This window comes from Pteronotus mesoamericanus, unplaced genomic scaffold, assembly GCF_021234165.1.
Source record: "Pteronotus mesoamericanus isolate MK-2021 breed Mesoamerican mustached bat unplaced genomic scaffold, CSHL_Meso_final contig_90, whole genome shotgun sequence".
Classification (NCBI taxonomy): Eukaryota; Metazoa; Chordata; class Mammalia; order Chiroptera; family Mormoopidae; genus Pteronotus; species Pteronotus mesoamericanus.
In genome coordinates this window covers 439,909-459,114 of record NW_026555277.1, presented here as the reverse complement: position 1 = coordinate 459,114, position 19,206 = coordinate 439,909, and the positions used below count along the sequence as shown (strand labels likewise).

At 41.0% G+C, this 19,206-nt stretch overlaps 1 protein-coding gene across 1 annotated transcript in view; it reads left to right on the top strand.

Moving 5' to 3' along the window:
- The first annotated feature begins 2,801 nt into the window (after positions 1-2,801).
- The window catches only part of LOC129080576 (nuclear body protein SP140-like protein), a 45,414-nt gene continuing 29,009 nt past the window's right edge, over positions 2,802-19,206 (top strand). The window contains exons 1-4 of the mRNA XM_054586112.1: positions 2,802-2,955; positions 11,251-11,413; positions 12,502-12,670; positions 14,722-14,805. Coding sequence (XP_054442087.1) covers positions 2,894-2,955; positions 11,251-11,413; positions 12,502-12,670; positions 14,722-14,805 — 478 coding nt within the window. The 5' untranslated portion in view covers positions 2,802-2,893. The remainder of the gene's footprint in view (positions 2,956-11,250; positions 11,414-12,501; positions 12,671-14,721; positions 14,806-19,206) is intronic.

Below are 19,206 nucleotides of genomic sequence, written 5' to 3'. Positions count from 1 at the left end.
GCTGCTGTGAGGGTGGCTGCCAGTCCACCTCTGAGGGGCATGATTCGTGCTCCCCACTGGGCTCAGGCTGGAGCTACTCCCGGCCGGCCGAGACCACATCCTTGCTTAGCTCCCCCCACCCCATGCTCTCCTGCTTCCCTCACCCCTCCTCCTCCTGAGGGATTCCTTACAATAAATCACTGTTGAAGGGACTTGATCTCAGACTCTTCCTTTAGGGAACAAGGGTAATAGTCCTGGCCAGCAGGCCCTAAGGATGGGGCTTGCGGGTTGGATCGCTGTCTGGCCAGACGGTGACAGGCAGAGTATTGATCCGACATTCGGGGTGCTATATCAGTGTCATTGACCAACGTTCCCCTGTAGGAATCTGGATGAGAGAGAGCAGAAGTCCTGGCTGGTACAATTCTCTGGCGTTGACAAAGGGAGAAAGAGTAACTACAAGAACTGTGGATTTTGGTGGCTATTGCTAAGTGTGACTAATGTGCTGAAGAGAGAACAGCTGGCTGAGGCTTCTGGAAAGTGAACAAAGGCAGCCCACTTTGAAGAGAAGTCAAATCTCACAAGCAGGCAGGCAAGATAGTCCCTGTTCATTATCACCTGGCTTGGAGAGCAACCGCAGGCTTGCATGGGGTGGCTAAAATTCGGTATGAGAGTCCGCTTTCTTCCTGGTAAGATGAGCCAGGGAAGAAGCTCCGCGCCCCCAGGCTTTCTGGGGAGAGAGGGGAAATTCCAGGAAGAAGAAACTCACAGGAAGAACCTCAGATTCTGAGTATGAGCCCTCCCCACGTCTCCCCAACCTGAGTTCCAAACCAGCGGACAGGAAAAAGTGATGCAGGGAGGGGCTCCAGGTACCAGCCTTCTCCTGGTGAAAGCTGGGTCCGGGACGTGGCTTGGATGTGGGCAAAAACAATCCCTAAGTCTAGATTGGATTTACTCAGTCAGCTTCCGACAGTTCCAAGCAACCACACGCGCACACAGGCAGTCCTCAGAGGCCGCTGTCCCTGTGCACCTGAGCTTGGAGGAGCACAGAGCCCCGGCCTCTCCCGCGGGACTAGCCCCGGGAGACCCACCAGGAGCTGAAGCACCTTCACAGGGCTCCCAGCCTGAGCGTCTCCCCAGAAAGAAAAGCGTGGGTGGGGGGACCAGGGGTCGTGCTTGTTGACGGGCCACCTCCTAGAAGGCAACGTTGGTGCAGGGCCTGTGAGTTCCCACTTAGGTCCCGGTGCCCCTCCCCCTCCATTCCTGCATCCACAGAGGCGCCTCGCCTCGGGTCTCCACCCTCAGCTGGTTTCTCCTGCGCCTGAATTCTCAGGTCTGGACTCCCTGCCTCGTCTCCTCGTCTCCGGGGACTAACCTCTGTCCCCGCAGGGTCTCCCAGGCTGGAGACTCAGCCCACGACTGACCTCTGAATGGACGCTGCTCCTGGGGAAGCTCAGGAAGCCCCTCCCCTCACTGCGCCCTCCACCCCATGACCCTCCTCCTTCACCGCCTCTCCTGCTTTCACGGTTTCCAGGCCCCGCGGCTCGGGCGACTTCCCTGGAAACAGGAGTGGTCCCTGTTGGAGTGCCCCTTGCCCCCGTGGAAAATGCCCCAGGCACTGCCTTCTTTCCTTCAAATCAGGACTGTTCAGGGGGCCACCTGCTTCTGAAGCTGGTCTCGTCTGCGTCCGAACCTGAGTGGGTCCGACCTTGTTTTCTGGATCAAAAATCTTTGCTTCTCCGCAGAGGCCTCTTGACCCCACAGAAACCAGTGCTGCTCACAGCGCAGGGTGTGTGCCCCGCTTTCTCTGGCCCCACGTTCTCTTCGGCCAGGGCAGCCCCAGTGTGGGAGTGTCCCCCCAGGATGCTGGCCCCCGTGGATTTCCCACCAGCCGACTGCTATCCACCTCTCCTCACACGGTGACCCTGGTGACTCGAAGCAGACTCAGGGCAAATCTGATACATTTATGGCAACCGCCACCGCGGTGGTGGCCTAGTCTGCCTCCTGCTCAGGGACAGAGGAGGCGGGCGGGGTGAACACTGGAAAAGGCAGGTGTCATCTGTGTCAGACTGTGTCTGGGCCATGAGTCCCACGGAGGTCGAGAGCACAGGACAGCCGTGTCCTCCAGAGGCTCAGCTTTCTAGTCTGCAGGGAGGGGGATCCCCGTGTGCGCAGCACCCGGGACACACTGAGACCCTGCCCGCTGGCAGAGGGCCTCGTCAGCGTCCTGGGATCTGCCCCGTGCTGATTAATATTCACTCCTGTGGGGGAAAGAAAGAACATAGGTGGAGAGAGGGTGGAACCTTCCCTGTATTTGACATGTAATTGGGGGAGAACCCTGAGTCTCGGCTGGAGGGAGTCCGGTTCCAGGAACCATTGCTCTAAGGACGGTGCTTCTCAGACCCTGTGTCTGAACCCCGGGACCAGCTCAGTTGGCTCCAGGCTCTCCATAGGCCTGAGAGAAGATCTGAAGTTTCTGCCTTTCCCTCTTTCCCCAGCACTGTGTCCAGAAGGACCAGGGGCAACGTGGAGCTCATCCAAACCCTGTGCAAGCTCTGCACCCTCTTAGAAGGTTGCGGCCGCTGAGGGCAGTGGGTTCACAAGAGGTTTTTGGTGTCTTTGCACAAATGAGTGGACCCCTGGGAGCCTCCCCTTGGGGGTCCTCCTCCCCTGACCTGCCAGTTCCTGACTGTCCCTCCTCGTCCTCCATTCCTGCTGCCACATGTCCTGACGGCTGAGAGCCACACTGGGGCGCTGGAGGAGGGAGACATGTCTCACAACACCCAGAAAAAGTTACTTTCACTTCTCTTTTCAAATTTTGGGTGGAGCCCTGTCTGGGTGAGTTCACACATTTCCTTCTCAGGGCTGGATAGCCACGCTGAAATCAGGCTGAACCCAGGCTGGGGACCCTGGAGGGATGAGGCCCCAACAGGACCTGGGGCAAGAAGGTGGCCAGTGGGGCAGCAGCCTCAGCACCAGGTCAGTCTCTGCCTTCCTTCCTCTAACTTTCTCTCCGGCTCTGATGCTGCTTTCGTGCCTGTCATTAGATACTCACCGAAACCTTGACCTTGGTCCTGCTTTACGAGAACCCTCATGTGCAGTGTAGTGAAATGCAGGACTATGTGATGAAATCAGATCTTTAACCTGCAGAGGGATGGACACCAGTGTGAGCGCAGCTGCCACCGCCCACAAGGACCCTTGTCTCACACCCGCTGCTCTGCCGACGGCCTGTCTGGACTGGCCTGTGCTTCCTGGTGCTTTGAGAAAGGGATTTGTGATTTTCTCCTGACCTCTGAACCCTCTCATTTTCCTCAGGCCTCTTCTTGGCCATTTCAAAGAAGATAGTTTAAAAATTATAAAATTCAGGGTATCCACCAGACTTATTTTCGATCACTGTGTCACTCCTCTGGTCTGTGTACAGGCCTCTGCAAGGAAAAGGCTAGAAACCCAGTTTTTTTTCTCTGCTAATGGATTCAGAAACAACATTACTTAATACATTTAATTAAATTTTTTTAATACAAAGCCAATATGTTATGCATTCTTGGTCATAATTTTAAATGACATGGATGTATGTAGAAGGAAGAGTCCTATCGCCACCCACCCCCTGCAGCTTCCAATCCTGGTCCTGCTGAGGGCCGTGGGCGCAGCCTTCCATAACTTTTCCTGTGTATATACATGTGACTTATTTTTCTAAATATAGAGTGGTGTCTTGTTTTTTAATAAATGGGATAGTGTTGTATGTGCCATCCTGTTTTTTACGTTTTCACTTATTTCAGTATTAAATATCTTAAGAGATCTTTTAACTCTAATGAACATATAGATCTACCTTATTGTTTTTACCAGATAGACTCTCTCCCACAGGCTTGCTGCACCATATTTTCTAAACCACTTTCCCCTCCATTGGCTGATATTTAGGTTGTTTTCAATTGTTCACTTTTACCAAGATGTATAAACAGCAGTTATATATCTATAATTTGCATGTATGTATGTGAGCATTTGGCTTGTGTCAAACACGAAAAGTTAGAGTGTTTGAAACAAAGGGTATATTATTTACTTTTTAGAGATCCTGCCAAAGTGCCTTTCAACGTAGCTGAATCAATGCATCCTCACATCAGAAGCAAACGCAATGTACCATCTCCCCACACTCAAGAGGCGGTGGATAAAAAGTCCCATCTTGTTTTTAGTTGCATTTTCCTGATTACATGGGAAGTTGAACATTTTTCACGCTTCTTGGCCATTAAAATAGCCTTTTCTATGAAATGCTTCTTCATTTATTGCCAATGTTATTCAGTTGAGGTTGGATTAATATCTATGATGTTTATGAGGGTTCCTTATTCATTGTTTCTTCTTTTTTTCTCTTCTTTCCTGCCTTCTCTGGTTTTAATAACATTTTATTAATATGCTTTTGCTAGCATATTAATTCTACTTTTAAAGTTTAATTTATTGAAAAACACTTTTTCACCACAAAGTGGATTAAAACAACACAAAATTATCATTTGATAGTTACTGAGGTCTGATCTACTAAATGAATCCCACTGGGCTAAACCAAGGAATTTTTCAATTGAATTCTTTAGGAGGCTCATAAGGGAGACTCGTTTTCTTGCCTTTTCTAGTCTTTAGAAGCCACCAGCATTAATTGGCTCATGGCTCCATCCTCCATCTTCAAAGCCAACAACATAGCATCTTCAAATCCCTTTCTGAATTTTACTTTTCTGCCTCCCTCTTCAACTTACAAAGTCCCATGTGATTTCATTGGGGTCACTTAGATAATTCACAATGATTAATTTCCCCTTCACAAGATGCTTAACTTTTTCTTTTCTTATTGAAGTATAATTGACACAATATTATACTAATTTCAGGTGTTATAAAAGCATAATAATTCATATCTATTTATATTGCAAAATGATCAAAATAGTAAATCAATATCCATCGCTGTACAGTTATACAATTTTTGTCTTGCAGTTAGAACCTTTAAGATTTATTCTCTTAGCAACTTTTAAATACGCAATCCAGTATTATTACCTATAGTTTCTTTGCTGTACATTTCATTACCATAACCTTTTTCTTTTATAACTGGAATTGTGCACCTTTTTACCAACCTTACCAATTTTCCCTACTCCCAACCCTGTACCTTTGGCAACCATCAGTCTGTTCTCTATCTATGGGCTTCATTTTTGCTTGCTAGCTTTTGTTTTATATTCCACACATGGTGAGTTCATGTGCATTTGCCTTCTTCTGTCTGACTTATTTCACTTACCATATGCTCTTGAAGTTCATTCACATTGTTGCAAATAGCCAGGTATTCATTCTTTTATACAGCTGAATAATATTCCATTGTAGACATACACGACATTTTCTTTATCCATTCATCCATCAATGAACACTTGGTTTGTTTCCATATCCTGGCTATTTTATTTTATTTTTTAAAAGATTTTACTTATTTTTGGAGAGAGAGGAAGGGAGGAAGAAAGAGAGGGAGAGAAATATCATTGTGTGTTTGCCTCACATGCAAATACTACTGGGAACCTGGCCCGCAACCCAGGCTTGTGCCCTAGGCTGTGAATTGAACCGATGACCCTTCGGTTTTCAGGCCAGCACTCAGTTCACTGAGCCACAGTAGCCGGGGCCATATTGTGGCTATTTTAAATATGCTATAATGAACATAGGGGTGCATGCCTCTTCTCAAGGTAATGTTTCCATTTTTTTCAAAAAATATTCAGAAGTTGAATTGCTGAATCATATGGTAGTTCTGTTTTTAATTTTTGGAGGAAACTCTTCCATACTGTTTTCCATAGTGTCGGTACCACTCTATGTTTCCTCTAACAGATCACAATGATTCTGTTTTCTCAACATCCTCATCTATACTTATTTCTAGTGTTTTTGATAATAGCCATTCTAACTGGTGTGAGGTGTGTTTCTTTTAAAATGTTTTTAGTAGCTGTCTGGAGTTCACACTACAATTTATGCCACTTCACCTGCAGTGAAGGTACTTTATTACAAGCAGAGTATTTCCAAATCCTTCCATCCATTCCTTCCATCTGAGATGTCTGGGTTTTCTGTCTGCTGCTGGACTGTCTTCTTGAATTTCTCATTAATGTCTCCAGGGTTGGACTCAATGCCTTCTTATGTTCACATCTTTCTCATTACTGGGTTACTTCTCTGAGTTTCTGTAATCCACGTATTGTATTTTTCTAAAAGTGGGAGTGTATGCACAGTATTCAACATTAAATAAATATATAAACAAGAGTCATACTTATTGACTTAGATAATTTTTTTGCAATGTATTAATGTATAAAACCAATCTGATGCAAAGTAACAATGTATGATGCAGAAAAAGAAAATCATATAATAATATAATATGATTAAAAAAGAACCTTTGTAACATATGGGTATAGATTATAGTTTTAGGTAGAGGAAATTATATGCTTAGAGAGAATTTAGGGAGGCAGACACACAAGGTTATGAAAGTGGATTATGCCAGAGGGCTGAGGGCAGCAAAGCAGATGGGAAAGAAGAGATGTGGTTGAAAATAAGCAAAATATAAAAGTAAAATAGTGACTGCATAAAAATTTAAGAACACATGTAAATGCATTTAAAAATTGTATATATGTGTATATTAGCATGCACACAAAGAAAATTTTTAAATGTCTAGAAAAATATACCCCAAATGGATGTTTGTGAAATAAAACTTCTCAGCCTCCCATGTCTGAGGTTGTCCTGGTGTTACCGAACAAAAGGACCTGTGGGGGGGCGGAGCCCAGCAGCTACTACCGAAACAACGACACCCTCCTTCCCCGGGACCCCTCGGTTGTGGGTCCTTTGCCCGCCACACTTGGAATTGTGGCTCTGAATGGCAGAGTTTGGTGAAAAGCAAAGGAAGAATTTATTCAAAAGTTATACAGGTTTGATTAATGTCTAAATGTCAACTTTAAACTTCAAAATCCCTTCAAAACAATCCCCAGCGCACACACCGTCCTGCCTTCCCCTCCTTTGCACAGTCAGGCCAGTCAGGGGTACCGTCCTTCAGAAGAAAAAGAACAGAAGTCCGGGGCTCGGTTGGGCAGGCCTCTCGCGGGTCTCAGCACCATCCGCTTCGTCGCTGTGATCTCCAGCTCTTAATCCATAACCATGTGGCACCTTCTCATGGCCCGCTAGCAAGAGTCCTTTCTCCGCTCTTTCTTCCCTTGTGGTCTTCACACTGTTCCCCAGAGTCTGTGTCTCTTTGTCTCTCCTGCAGGCCCCTGTCTCTCCTCTTTCTCTCCCAGTTACATTCTGTGTAAGTCTTTTTTAACCTTCCTGCTTAGCTTAGGTGATATGCTAAATAACCCTCTTTGCATATGAGGAATGAAGCTATCCTGTCATTGACATGCAAAATGACTCTCAATGGCCCTGCTCAAGGCTCCTATCCCCCCTGGCGGCCCGCCCTGGGGTGGGGAGAATCTATTTTTCTTGGACACCCCAATCTCTGGACTCCATTACAAATACCCTTTGGGGGGGCCCTGGCTGTGCCCCGTTACACTGATTCACTCCAAGGATTTGAAGGCTGGCTCTACAAGCACTGTTTCTGAACAGATGTCTCTAGCTGTGTTTGCCATCATTATCCCATAGGTGTCTAGTTTTTAATTTTTCTGAAAGTTTTTAAACATTTATCTTTGTTCTATAGGTGTGGAGATTTCAAAACTGATGCGTCTTGGCTTATTCTTTTAGAATTTATTTTCCTAGGTACCCCATTGTGCCCTTGCAGCAAACCGTGTCTTCCTCCTCTGTGGAATCTCCTTACATAATTCTTGTGGCGTGCTCCCCTCTGCCTTTTTCTCACAGTTTTCTTCAGTCAAATTAGATCTTATATCACCTACGTGAACCCTAACCCCCTTACATTTTCTCTCAAATATGCTTTCTTCCCCCTCTTAACTCATTTATTTATATTCTAGGAAATCGCAACTGTTATACAACCATCTTAGCATATTTTAGTACATATTTAAAAATTAATTTAAAAATACGTAACCCCTATCTTCTTCTAAGTTATGTTTTCTTTCCTCTGCATCCTGGGGTACAATATGTATTCTCAAAATTTTCTAAAAATATTAGAGTTTTTAAAAGTTTTCTCTTGCTTTCAACAATATCCTTGTTTCTCCTGGGGTAACTTCATTCTCTTTTTTGTGTTATTCTTTCTTTATTTTATGGGAGAATTTCCTCAAGTTACTGCTGACCTCTAGTTAACCTCTAGTTAAGTATCTACTTAAGAGAGGGTCTAAAAATCAATCAATATGAATTGAATACTAAAGAGAATAAAGATGAACACCATGTGAATAGCTCAGTAGATGCATTTGATAATATTTAATAATAAAACTCTCAGCAAACTAGGGAAAATCAGAACTTTCCTATCATACATATTTATGTACAAAAATGTACAACTGTCACAGTTAATAATGATACTGAGTGCTTTTTCTCTGAGATTGAAAACAAGAAACTCCACTCTTACTACTTCTCTTTAACATTATATTTAAACTCCTAACCACTGGATTAAGAGAAGAGAAAGAAACAATTGCTAGGAAGGAATAAGTAAGAGTTTTATTTGACAGTGACATGAATGTTTTCTATAAAATCCAAAAGGAATCTATGATATTTTATTAGAACTAGTAAGATAATTTAAGAAAATTGTGAATACATGGTTAATGCTTTTCAAAAGCAATTTTAAATATATACAATAGCAACAAGCAATTTAAAAAGCAAAGCCATTTAAAGTAGCAAAACCATAACTAGTGGTAGGTTTAATAAAAAAATGTGCATGACTTCTATACTGAAAACTATAGACACTAATAGGCAAAATGAAAGAAAACTGAATAAATGGAGAGCTATACAATGCTAAAGGATTGGAAAGTCAGTATTATTAACATATCAGTCCTCATAAAATTTAGGTAGAGGCTCAATATAAACCCATTGAACACTTAGAAAACTTTTTATGTAGAAATTGACAAACTGATTATAAAAGATATGTGGAAAGCTTAAGATTTAGAAAATCCAAGACAATATTTCCCTGATTGTTTTTTAGGTCTCTTTATAAGTTATAGTATTCAAGACAATATGCTATCAGCATAAAAACAGACAAAGAGATCGATGGTATAGATTATAAGGTTGACAAATTATTCATGCTTATAAGTTGCTTTTTGAATATTTCCATAAATTAGGGTAGACAAAAATTTCTTAGATAGTACACTAAATTCACTAACCATAAAAGAAAATACCTGATGGAATATACTTCATCAAAATTAAAATTATTTCCTTATCAAAAGATATAGACAAGAAAATTAAATTCAGGCCACAGGTGGAACAAAATACTAACAATATATACATCGGTCAAAATACTTCTATTTGTAATATATAACAAACTTCTACACATCATAAGTAAAAGATAACCCAATAGTATATATTAGCAATGGGTGAATGAAAACTTCACAAAAGAAGATATATTGTCAATGAATTGCCAAGCATATGAAAATGCACAAACATAATTAGTCATTAAAAATACAAATTAATATTGAATCACATGGACTAGCATGGCTAAATTAGGAAAGCTGCTTCTAAAAACTTGGAAAACAGTTTGGTGGATCGAGAACAGTTATACATACTCTTACACAATGACCCACAAATTTCACTCCCAGTTATTTATCCAAGAGATATGAAAACATTATGCTACAAAAAGGTTTATACAAGGCAGTGGCTTTATTCTTTGGTATATTGGGGTGATGCTCTAACCAACTGAGCTACCCGGCCATGGCTAGCGGCTTTATTCCTAATAGTCCCAATCTAGAGTCAACTCAGATGCTCAACCATAAGAAAACAAACAGGTAGTGGTAGATACACACAACAGAATACAACTCAGCAACAAAAAGGAAAAAATATCCTATCAGCTAACAGCAAGGATGATGAGCAAAAAACATCAGACACATAAGCATACATGACATATCATTCCATGTATGAAATACAGTAACAGGCACTAGTAACATGTGGCGACAGAAAGACAGCAATGTTTGTCTCTGGGGTTGCCGGGCTCCAGGTGGTCAGCTTGTGGGTTGTGGGCTGGAGGGTGCCCTGGTCTGTCCTTCATTTTTCACCTGACAAGTCAGTTTTCAACACTTTGTCTTCCTCGCAATCCGCACTCCTCTTCAGGATCCACAGGGCACCTGGTTGCTTTCCTGGCTGCTGGGAGTATCCTCCACCCTACAGTAGCAACTACTGCTCCTCTGAGCACCTGCTGTCCTGTAGATTTTGGTTGAAATTGCTCATCTGCTCATTGTTCTCATCATTCTCTTTGTCATTATGAACCCAGTTCCTTTATTATCATTTTAGTGGGGTTCTCAATAAAAGGGACAGCAAAAGTTTCTCTTCATCTTTCAACTTTAACCAGGGACTTTTTAAAAATACAGAGTTGAACACAATTTTACAAAATTATTTTCTGATGCTTGTTGGGTAGTGAGAAGTGCCAATGATTCTCTTCTGGTGTGAGAAAATAAACCTTATGAATCTTTATTAGTTTTAGAAATACAAAATGCTGATCAAAACAATATTATCAGAGCATGATATATTAAGAAGTAGAATTACAGACTCAGGTTTAAAATTACTTTCACAGGAAACAACATCAATTTCTGAAATTCAGATGCCTAAAAAATATTTACTATGTAGAATAGCATAGACAGGTTTATATTAACACAAAATAAAAACCCCAAGAGAAGTGATTGATATACTTGTGAAAACCTCAGTTTAGATGTTATCACACCATTATTAAACTATATCTTATTTATTATAAACTAGTTTTATATGCAGACGATATTTCCTTGAGTAGCATTATATCAGAGAGGAGACACCTATTTTTGATCTTTTTGGTATTTAGTTTTTCTTAGTTATTAATTAAGATGTATTTTCAAGGTTGGTTTTCAGTTCATTATTTTTCATTCCTCTGTTCATTTTAATTTTTTATGAATTTAAATTTTTAATTAAAAATATTTCAGATATGATAAGATGCTTTATAATGTATTTGATAAGGACAGACTGGAATGAACTTTTCCAATCCTGTGTTTCCCTTTCTGATTCTCCATACTTCCTTCAATTACATCTTTTTCTATTTCTTCAATTCCATTTATTCCACTCTCTACTCAGGACCACTTATTTTACATATGTTGGTTCTTCACAGACTATCATTTGTAAATAGTTATAGCTTCCACAAACATCTCAGAATCTTGATGACCATTTTTTCATGGTATCCTTTCTCTCTAGGACTTCTACAGAAGACCAGAACATAAATAACAGTCCTATCTATATGACTGTACTCAGTCACTTCAAAAGACATAAGATTGAGATTTCAAATGCAATAAAAAAGTCATTTCCTTTCCTTGAAGTCCTTCGTGACCGTGGATTCATCACCGATAAAATATATGAAGTAAGTGAGGTTTATTATGTCATAATGTGGTAAATAGGCACCAACAAGTTATGCTTTGATATCCTAGAATTGAACATCAGGGAACCATTAGCCAACTGAGGTGCCTCCTCAGGGGGGATCTCCTTGAGTACTGCTGTAAGTTTTCCTATACGGTAAAAAGGGAGAAGAGAAGCAGGGCATCACCTGAGACAGTCCAGCTCCAGACTGAAGGAATGGGGCTCCATGGTGGCCACTGGAGTTGCTGAATAACCCTGGAGATAGGCTGTATCTGAAGCTGGTAGGCTTCAAGATGTATAATTGCTTGTAGGAGTTATATAGGCAATATAGTATAAAAGAGGAATTAAAAGGAATTTTAATGATGGGTGAATAAGTTTGATGATTTCATTTAATGAAATAATAATTTCAATGAACATCAATTTAAATAATTATATCTGAGGAGATTAAAACCCATAGAGAATTAATATCATGTTGGACAAATATGGAAGTAGATACTTGCTATTTTTTCTCCAACAGTTTTCACTTTTCTTTCCTTTTTTTTTGCTTTGGTATTTCTGGAGTCTTGGAATTTAGGTTAATTTTATCAAAAGACATAAGTGGAGATACAGAAATACAAGTCTTCTATTTCCTTATCACTTGGATTTCTCAATGGCCAGGTTCATGAAAAGGAAGAATTATCATTGGCTCCCATGTGTCCTTCCAGGACAAGCCAGTCCTGGGGAAGGGATGAGGGCTGTCCACTCTATGGAATAGCACCTGCTAAGTCTATTCCTAAAATATTTGGCCAGGCTCTTTAACGGCCAAATGTCATTTAACTTTGAAGCCACCTTTATTCTTCAGAATGGCTCCTCCTTCCATCTAATGTAAAAGAGGGTGAGGAGATCAGATCAGATTCACAGATGGATATGTTCAGGGAGGAAGGGTCTACTTGTTTCACTTAGTAGTCATACAAATTTATAGATTTTAGGCTTCACATGAGAAAATACACATATAGGAATATTGTAAATCATTATATATAAAATCACTTTTCAGGGCTCTTATATAACTTGGAAAGGTATATTTACATTTTTCTCCCTTCAATGTTCTTTAAGGATTGTCAAGAATCTTGTAGAAACTTGGTCCCTGTTCAGAGAGTGGTGTACAACGTTCTTAATGAACTGGAGAAGACATTTGACCTGCCACTTCTGGAAGCACTGTTCAGCAAGGCCAACATGCAGGAATACCCTGATTTAACTCACATTTGTACAAACTTTGAAAAAGGTAATTAGGCTTATTATCTACCTTTTGATGTCTAAGGCCAATTTTTTTTAGCAATTACATATTGTTCTTCTACTGTGTGCCACACACTGTGTTGGGCAGTGGGGCTACAGCAGTTAAGAAACAGACAGACATATCATTAGCCTCTCAAAACTTATGATGCAATGGCTTTAGTGCAACACCACCTAGGGGTCTGCTTAACTAAGCATCTAGACTCACAGGATAACCAAAGCCACAGTGGCATCAGATTTAGTTAGAAGGATAAATGACAGGACATGTGGCATCCCAAAAGGCAGCATCAGTTGCTGCTCTGCTGTAGGGTCCCTTGCAGCGGTCCACACAGCAGCCCACCAAGTTGACTACTACCTGCCTCAAGTGAAAGTTTAGCTGTGGGTGCAGAAGTCATGCTGGCTTAGCAACACCATGTACAAGGCAGTCAATGTTTCATGTAACAATTCTGTAATCATAGCTCTCGGGGACCCCAGGGGGGACGCTCAAGATACAAGAATCACCATGGTGAAGGGAGACCAAGCATATCTTAAGTTCATGTAGAGTCTCTCCCAGGCCGTGTGCCCCTACCTATCTACAGTCACAAGTCATTTTTCACCCAGAGCATGTGTTAGCCTAGTAACATGCAAGAGAGGCCACCTTCATCAGGTTTCCAGAGTAATGCACAAAAAAGTTAACTCAAGGGAAAACTTGCTCTTAAAGAAGGGACATGGTTGTATTAGGTCTTTTTCCACAAAGGGTGAAACAAAAACTTATCAGATAATCCCCAAACCAATTGCTCTACCAGAGGCTGTTTTTTAACAGTGTACAAAAGTGATAGAGACACTAGTTTTTTCTGAGACTCACAGTTTATATTTTCTAACTGGTCGTCAGGAAAGAAATTGTCCCCCAGTAAATTTGTTTTGGCTTGCCTAGAAAATTTTTTTTCCAACGTGGTTTGGTGTCAACAAAGGTCTCCAAATAATGATGGAGAATTCACAAGAAAAATGATTATATGAACTGAGGAATGCACATGCTACAGGGAAAGGCATAGAGGTGAAAGGGCCCAGTGCGTTAATAACACAGGGACAGTAAGATTGCTCTTGGAGTGGGTAGCAGATTGTGGGAGTTGATGCAAACAAGAAAAACTTGAAAAAGATTTTAGAAGGTCTTGTATCTAAAGTCAAGAAAGCTGCATTTGATTTACTGGACATTGCAGAGATCCTACAGGTTTATAAGTTCATTAGGACATATTTATTGTCCCAGTGGGTACCCCTGCCACCACCCCTAGGCAGTGGCGGCCCACCAGCAGCCTAGTCTCTTTCTCCTAACATACCCATCCCCAGGCTTCTTGGTTTATTTTCTTCCTGCCCACACTTCCTGGGTCACCTAATTACAGGGTCCCTTGGCTGGTGTCCTGGCTGCCTCTCTTTGGCAGCCTACTGGGTCCCTGGTCCAGGCATCTCGGGGACATCCTTCAACATTGCAATATGCACTCCTTGCTCGTATCTTCAGAGAGTGTCCTACCTTCATTCCTGAGATCTGCCCCACATCCCACGATTTTTTTCTAGTTCCTCCTGTGACCTCTAATGTCCCTTTGGGAAGTGCATCCATCTGATCAATTAAGTGTAATTTTCTCTTGTCCAGTCAAAAATTGAAAGTGCTTGGCTTTTCTCTTTTACATACGTGGCCACTTATAGGATCTTATTTCTGTCCTGAGGAAATTCCTGATTTTTCCTTACAGTTTGAAAATGTTACATGCTTTCCCAGCCATCTGTAAATGTTTTTTTTTTTTTTTTTTTTTTTTTTTACATAAATAACAGGCTCAGGATGTTTCCATGACACCTTTATCCTGACATTCAAGTGGCTCCTTTCTGTGCAGGAAACATAAGGACTCCCTTGTTGGGGGTTCTATTTTCTGTCCACATCTGATGATGTGGAACTTTACTTTCAGGGTTGGGACCCCGAGTTCTAAGTAAGTAGAAAGCTGAAAATTCCTAAATGTGCAAATCTGAGATGATGCCCCTTGGCTGTGATGGAACTTTCTAATTTCTGCCTCTCTTCAGTGATCCAGAAGAAAATTTATCAGCAAGCAAGTGACGGAGAAAAGCTTGCAGAGAGCCCTCACACCCAGCTGAGCCTTGAACAAGGTGATTGCAAACAGATAAAGACCAATTCTCATCTGCTAAGAGGAAAGGAGAAAGGGAGGTGGGCCCTGAGTGGATTTGGAGAATCGGGGGAACTGTGGAGGAGCCTGTAGAAGGCAGGGAGGGGTGTTCGTATGAGTCTGACCAGAAGCCAATCATGGAGTAGTAGCTGTGCTGAGTCCAAAGGCCCAATAACCAGGAAAAAGGAACAGAAACCCAGTGTGTCAGGGAACCAGATGTAAAAAGAATTGTGACCTGGAAGTAATTGTGAATTAGGAAGACACTGTAGGAGATCAGTGTGGAACTGTGAAGGGCTGAAGACTGTGGGCACAAGGTCAAGTATGAGAGGAGATCCTTGATGATGAGAGAAGAAAGGACTGACTTAAATGTGGGGAATGCTGTTCAAGAGCAGGAATATTCAAGAAGGTAGGCAGTCATATAAAGAGAGAAGGGAAGTGATAAGGTGTGGAGGAGGGGATGGCTGTATTTTGAGAGAAAGTAGGAAGGGAAATGAAAGACAAGAGAAAGGAGTAAAGGTCACAATAAAACAACCATATTATTAGGACCTCACTTATTGAACATTTACTCTGGCAGTTGTGATTGGTGCTCACAGCTGCCCTGGGGTGGAAGTATCACTATCTTCCCATTTGCAGAAAAGGAGACTGGAATCTAGGGAGACCGTGTGTGTAGTTGGCTTGGGGTCAAATGATCAGAATGAATGCAGCCATTCTGTACCCAGAGCCTGTGTTCTTAACCCTGTGCACTTAACACTCATGGAAAGGCCAACAAGGCAGTAAACACATGTGAAGAGGGAGGGCATGGTGTGAATTGCAGTGGGGATAGAAGACGTGATTTTGCAGGAAGTAAGGTAAGGCCACCATTCAAAGGCGTTTCTAAGGACAAAAATAGGTTCATTATGGCCAGGGTTGACCAGAAAAGCCATATCCAGTTACTGAGTGGCTTATGAATCATCTCAGTAAGGTGTCCTGACTGAGGTCAGGGATGCAGCTGATGGCAAGAGTCAGGTGGGATTCAGGTCCAGGTGGCCTATGTATTAATACCTGGAAGGAGGGGATCTTCAAGTCCTACTTTGTAGAGATTAAAATGGAATTAGAGGAGAACAGCACAGCCTATGCTTCAATATCTATGATAATTCATAAATAGTTCATTGAATGGCAGGAACCTGTTGAATGCTTTCAATTAACAACAGGGCTGTAATCCATCATGTGTAAAGGTGATCCAAGTCCAAAATCTCAAGAAGCTTAAACTCATAGCCATCTGCAATTGCTTTGAGGCAACCCAAGAGAATCTGTGGCTACTAGAATGGGCTTTTGATGTCTGTCATGTATTAAACTAATACCCCTAGAGCATGGCCTGTTTTCTTATCTACATATAAAATAAAAGGATTATGATAATATGAGGAATGCACTGTAGATGGCTGTTGAGGGAGTGCTTTGAGATCATGAAGATCTTTTAGTTGGTTCGTTCCAGGAGGGTGGCTCTAAGATATTTGATGTATTCAAATGTAAGAAGGCTGTTACAGAAAAGTTTGACGCCCATTGTCTTTAATACTCAGTTAATTCTATATATCCTCTTATTTGTCTTTTAGATATGGTTTTGGGTAATTTGGGATACTCTGTATCCAAATGGGATACATTTCTTTACACAATGTTATTCTTTAGCCAATAGATTATGGTTGAGGCAATAACCTGTTGTTTTACAAACTTGGAGTTTTTACTTAGAAGTTTTGTATGGTTAGACTTTTTTAATTTGGGATCTATAGAGTATTAGAGGAGGTGATCTGTATCTTGGATTAGAGAGGATGCACAAATGAACTTTATATTCCTTAGGTCTCATTTAAGAATTTAAGACTTGGCAGAGGATATTAGTCTTACTTTTTCATTACTACATAACAAATTCCCAAAACTTAGTGGCTGATCACAAAACCAATTTGTTGTCTCCCAGTTCTGTGGGTTGCAAGCCTGGACAGGCGCAATAGAGTTCTTGCTTAAAGTCTCACAAGGCTGAAGTCAAGATGCCCACCAGGCTCTACTCTATTTGGAGACTGTGGGGAGATTTATCCAAACTGTAGACAGAATCTAGATCCTTGAGGTTGTAGGACTGAAATCCAACTCTTGTTGCTCATGGTTGGCCAGAGATCATTCTTAGCTCCCGAGGCCACTCACTTTCCTGGGCGTATGGCCCCTGCACATTCAATCCAGGGACTGTGTGTAGAGTTCTTCTCAATCCTTCTTGATCTTTGAATCTCTGGCATCCTCTTTGGACACCAGCTAGAGACACTCTTCACTTTTAAAGGGCTTATATAATTAGATTGGCCCACCGGGATAATTTTTTTCTTTAAAAATTTCATTTAATTTTTTGATGCTCATTAAATTCTCTTTTAGTTCTTTTCGTTTTATTGAGGTATAACTGAAACACGACACTGTATAATTTTAAGGTGTGCAGCATAATGACTTGACTTATATGTATTGTGGACTGATATCTACAATAAATTGAGTTAGAATCCATCATCTCACAGAGACACAATGGAAAAAAGAGGAAAAAAAGTTTTTTTTTTCTTGTGATGAGATGTTTTGGATTCAGAGACTCTATTAGCAAACATATTATACAGCAGTGTTAACTATAGTCATCCTGTTGTATATTATATTTCCAGTACATATTTATATTATAACTGGAAGTTTTTACCTTTTGACAACCTTCTTTCAATTCTTCCCCCATCTCCCACATTCCCCGCTCCTGGTAACAACAAATTTGACCTCTCCTTCTATTAATTTTACCTTTTGGTTGGTTGTTTTCTTTGAGACTCCACATTTAAGTGAGGTCATACAGTGTTTGTCTTTCCCTGACTTATTTCACTTAAACTTAATGACTTTAAGGTCCATCCTACTGTCAAAATGGCATGTTTTTTTCTTTTTGGCTGAAATGCATTTTAGTGGGTGTGTTATCACATTTTCTTTATCTATGTATTTGTTGATGGACACATAGGTTGTTTCCATTTGCTGGCTATTTTAAACAATGCTTCAGTGAGGTACTATATCTCCTCAATATAGTTATTTTGTTTTCTTTGGATAAATACATCATAGGGCAGTTCTGTTTTTTTTTTTTTTTTTTTTTTGTAGATAAATACATCATATGGTAGTTCTATTTTTAATTTTTGAGGAAATGCCTTACTGTGCTCTACAGTGGCTCTGCCAATTTAGAATCCCACTTGTAGTCCTCAAGGGTTCCCTTTCACCCACATCCTCACCAGCATTCACCATCTCTTGTTTTGACAACCTTTTTATCTTAACATCTCTTATGCATTATAACATAACCTAAAAATTGGAGGATATTTCATGATATTTACAGTCCCTGGAGTTAGAAAGAGAAAGGAAATCTCGTAGGGTCATTTCAGAACTCTGTCCACTGCAATGAGGTTTAAGTAAGTCTCTAGAAAATAACCATCCTCATCAGCTATTTTTTTTTCCCCCCATAAATAATATAAAATATTCTTAGCAACTGAGCATTAATGTACTAAAGATTTGGTTATATAAGAGAATGTAGAAAATGGGTTAGGCACTACAGGGAAGTGAGGAAACAATGAGGTATTCCTATATTGTTTACCACTTTGAGGATCTTGACTTACACATGCTGTCTGTACACTAATGTTCAGATTAACTATAAATTGATCGTGTGTAAAATAATTTTCAAGGAATTCTAAATTATTCCTTCTTAGAACATTTAATCTGTTCATTTCATTTGCATAATAGATCTCTACTGATTTAATACATAGGCAGGGTTAAAACTCAAGCAAATCAAAGCAAAGCAAACAAAAGCAAAGCAAAGAAAAGAAAAGGAAAGAAGGTGTTTTTTTAGATAATGGTCTGAAAGTAACATTTAGTGAGTGGGACACAAGAACTTTTAGATATTTTACTCTCTTCCTTTATAGAAATATTATCAGATGCATTGTTTACTCTGATGTGTCACAAGTTTCCCACTGAAACCCACAGTCATTGCCTGTGACGTTTTGCAATTTATTAAGCCACGTGCACCAGTTAGAACCACAGTGAGAGCACAAAGAGGAAGTGGTGCTCTGCCCGCAGGAGGCGGCAGCTTTGGCAAAGGCAGGCTCAGGGCAAAGAGCCGAGAGGCCACAACACTCGGTCGTAGGGTAAATGGTGTCCTGCATGTGAATGGAGTATGGGGTTCATCCACCAAGCAGAAAGGAAAAAGGGGACATATGATCATTTACACAGTAACAGTTAACCTCAGGTTATGTGCTAAATAAATGGTTGTCTTTCATAAATTGGCAAGATATCAAGTGTCTTCATGAAGTTTTTGGAGTGGGGATTCAAGACTAAGTGTGACTAAATATCTTTATGCGAATAGGTTATTATCTAATGG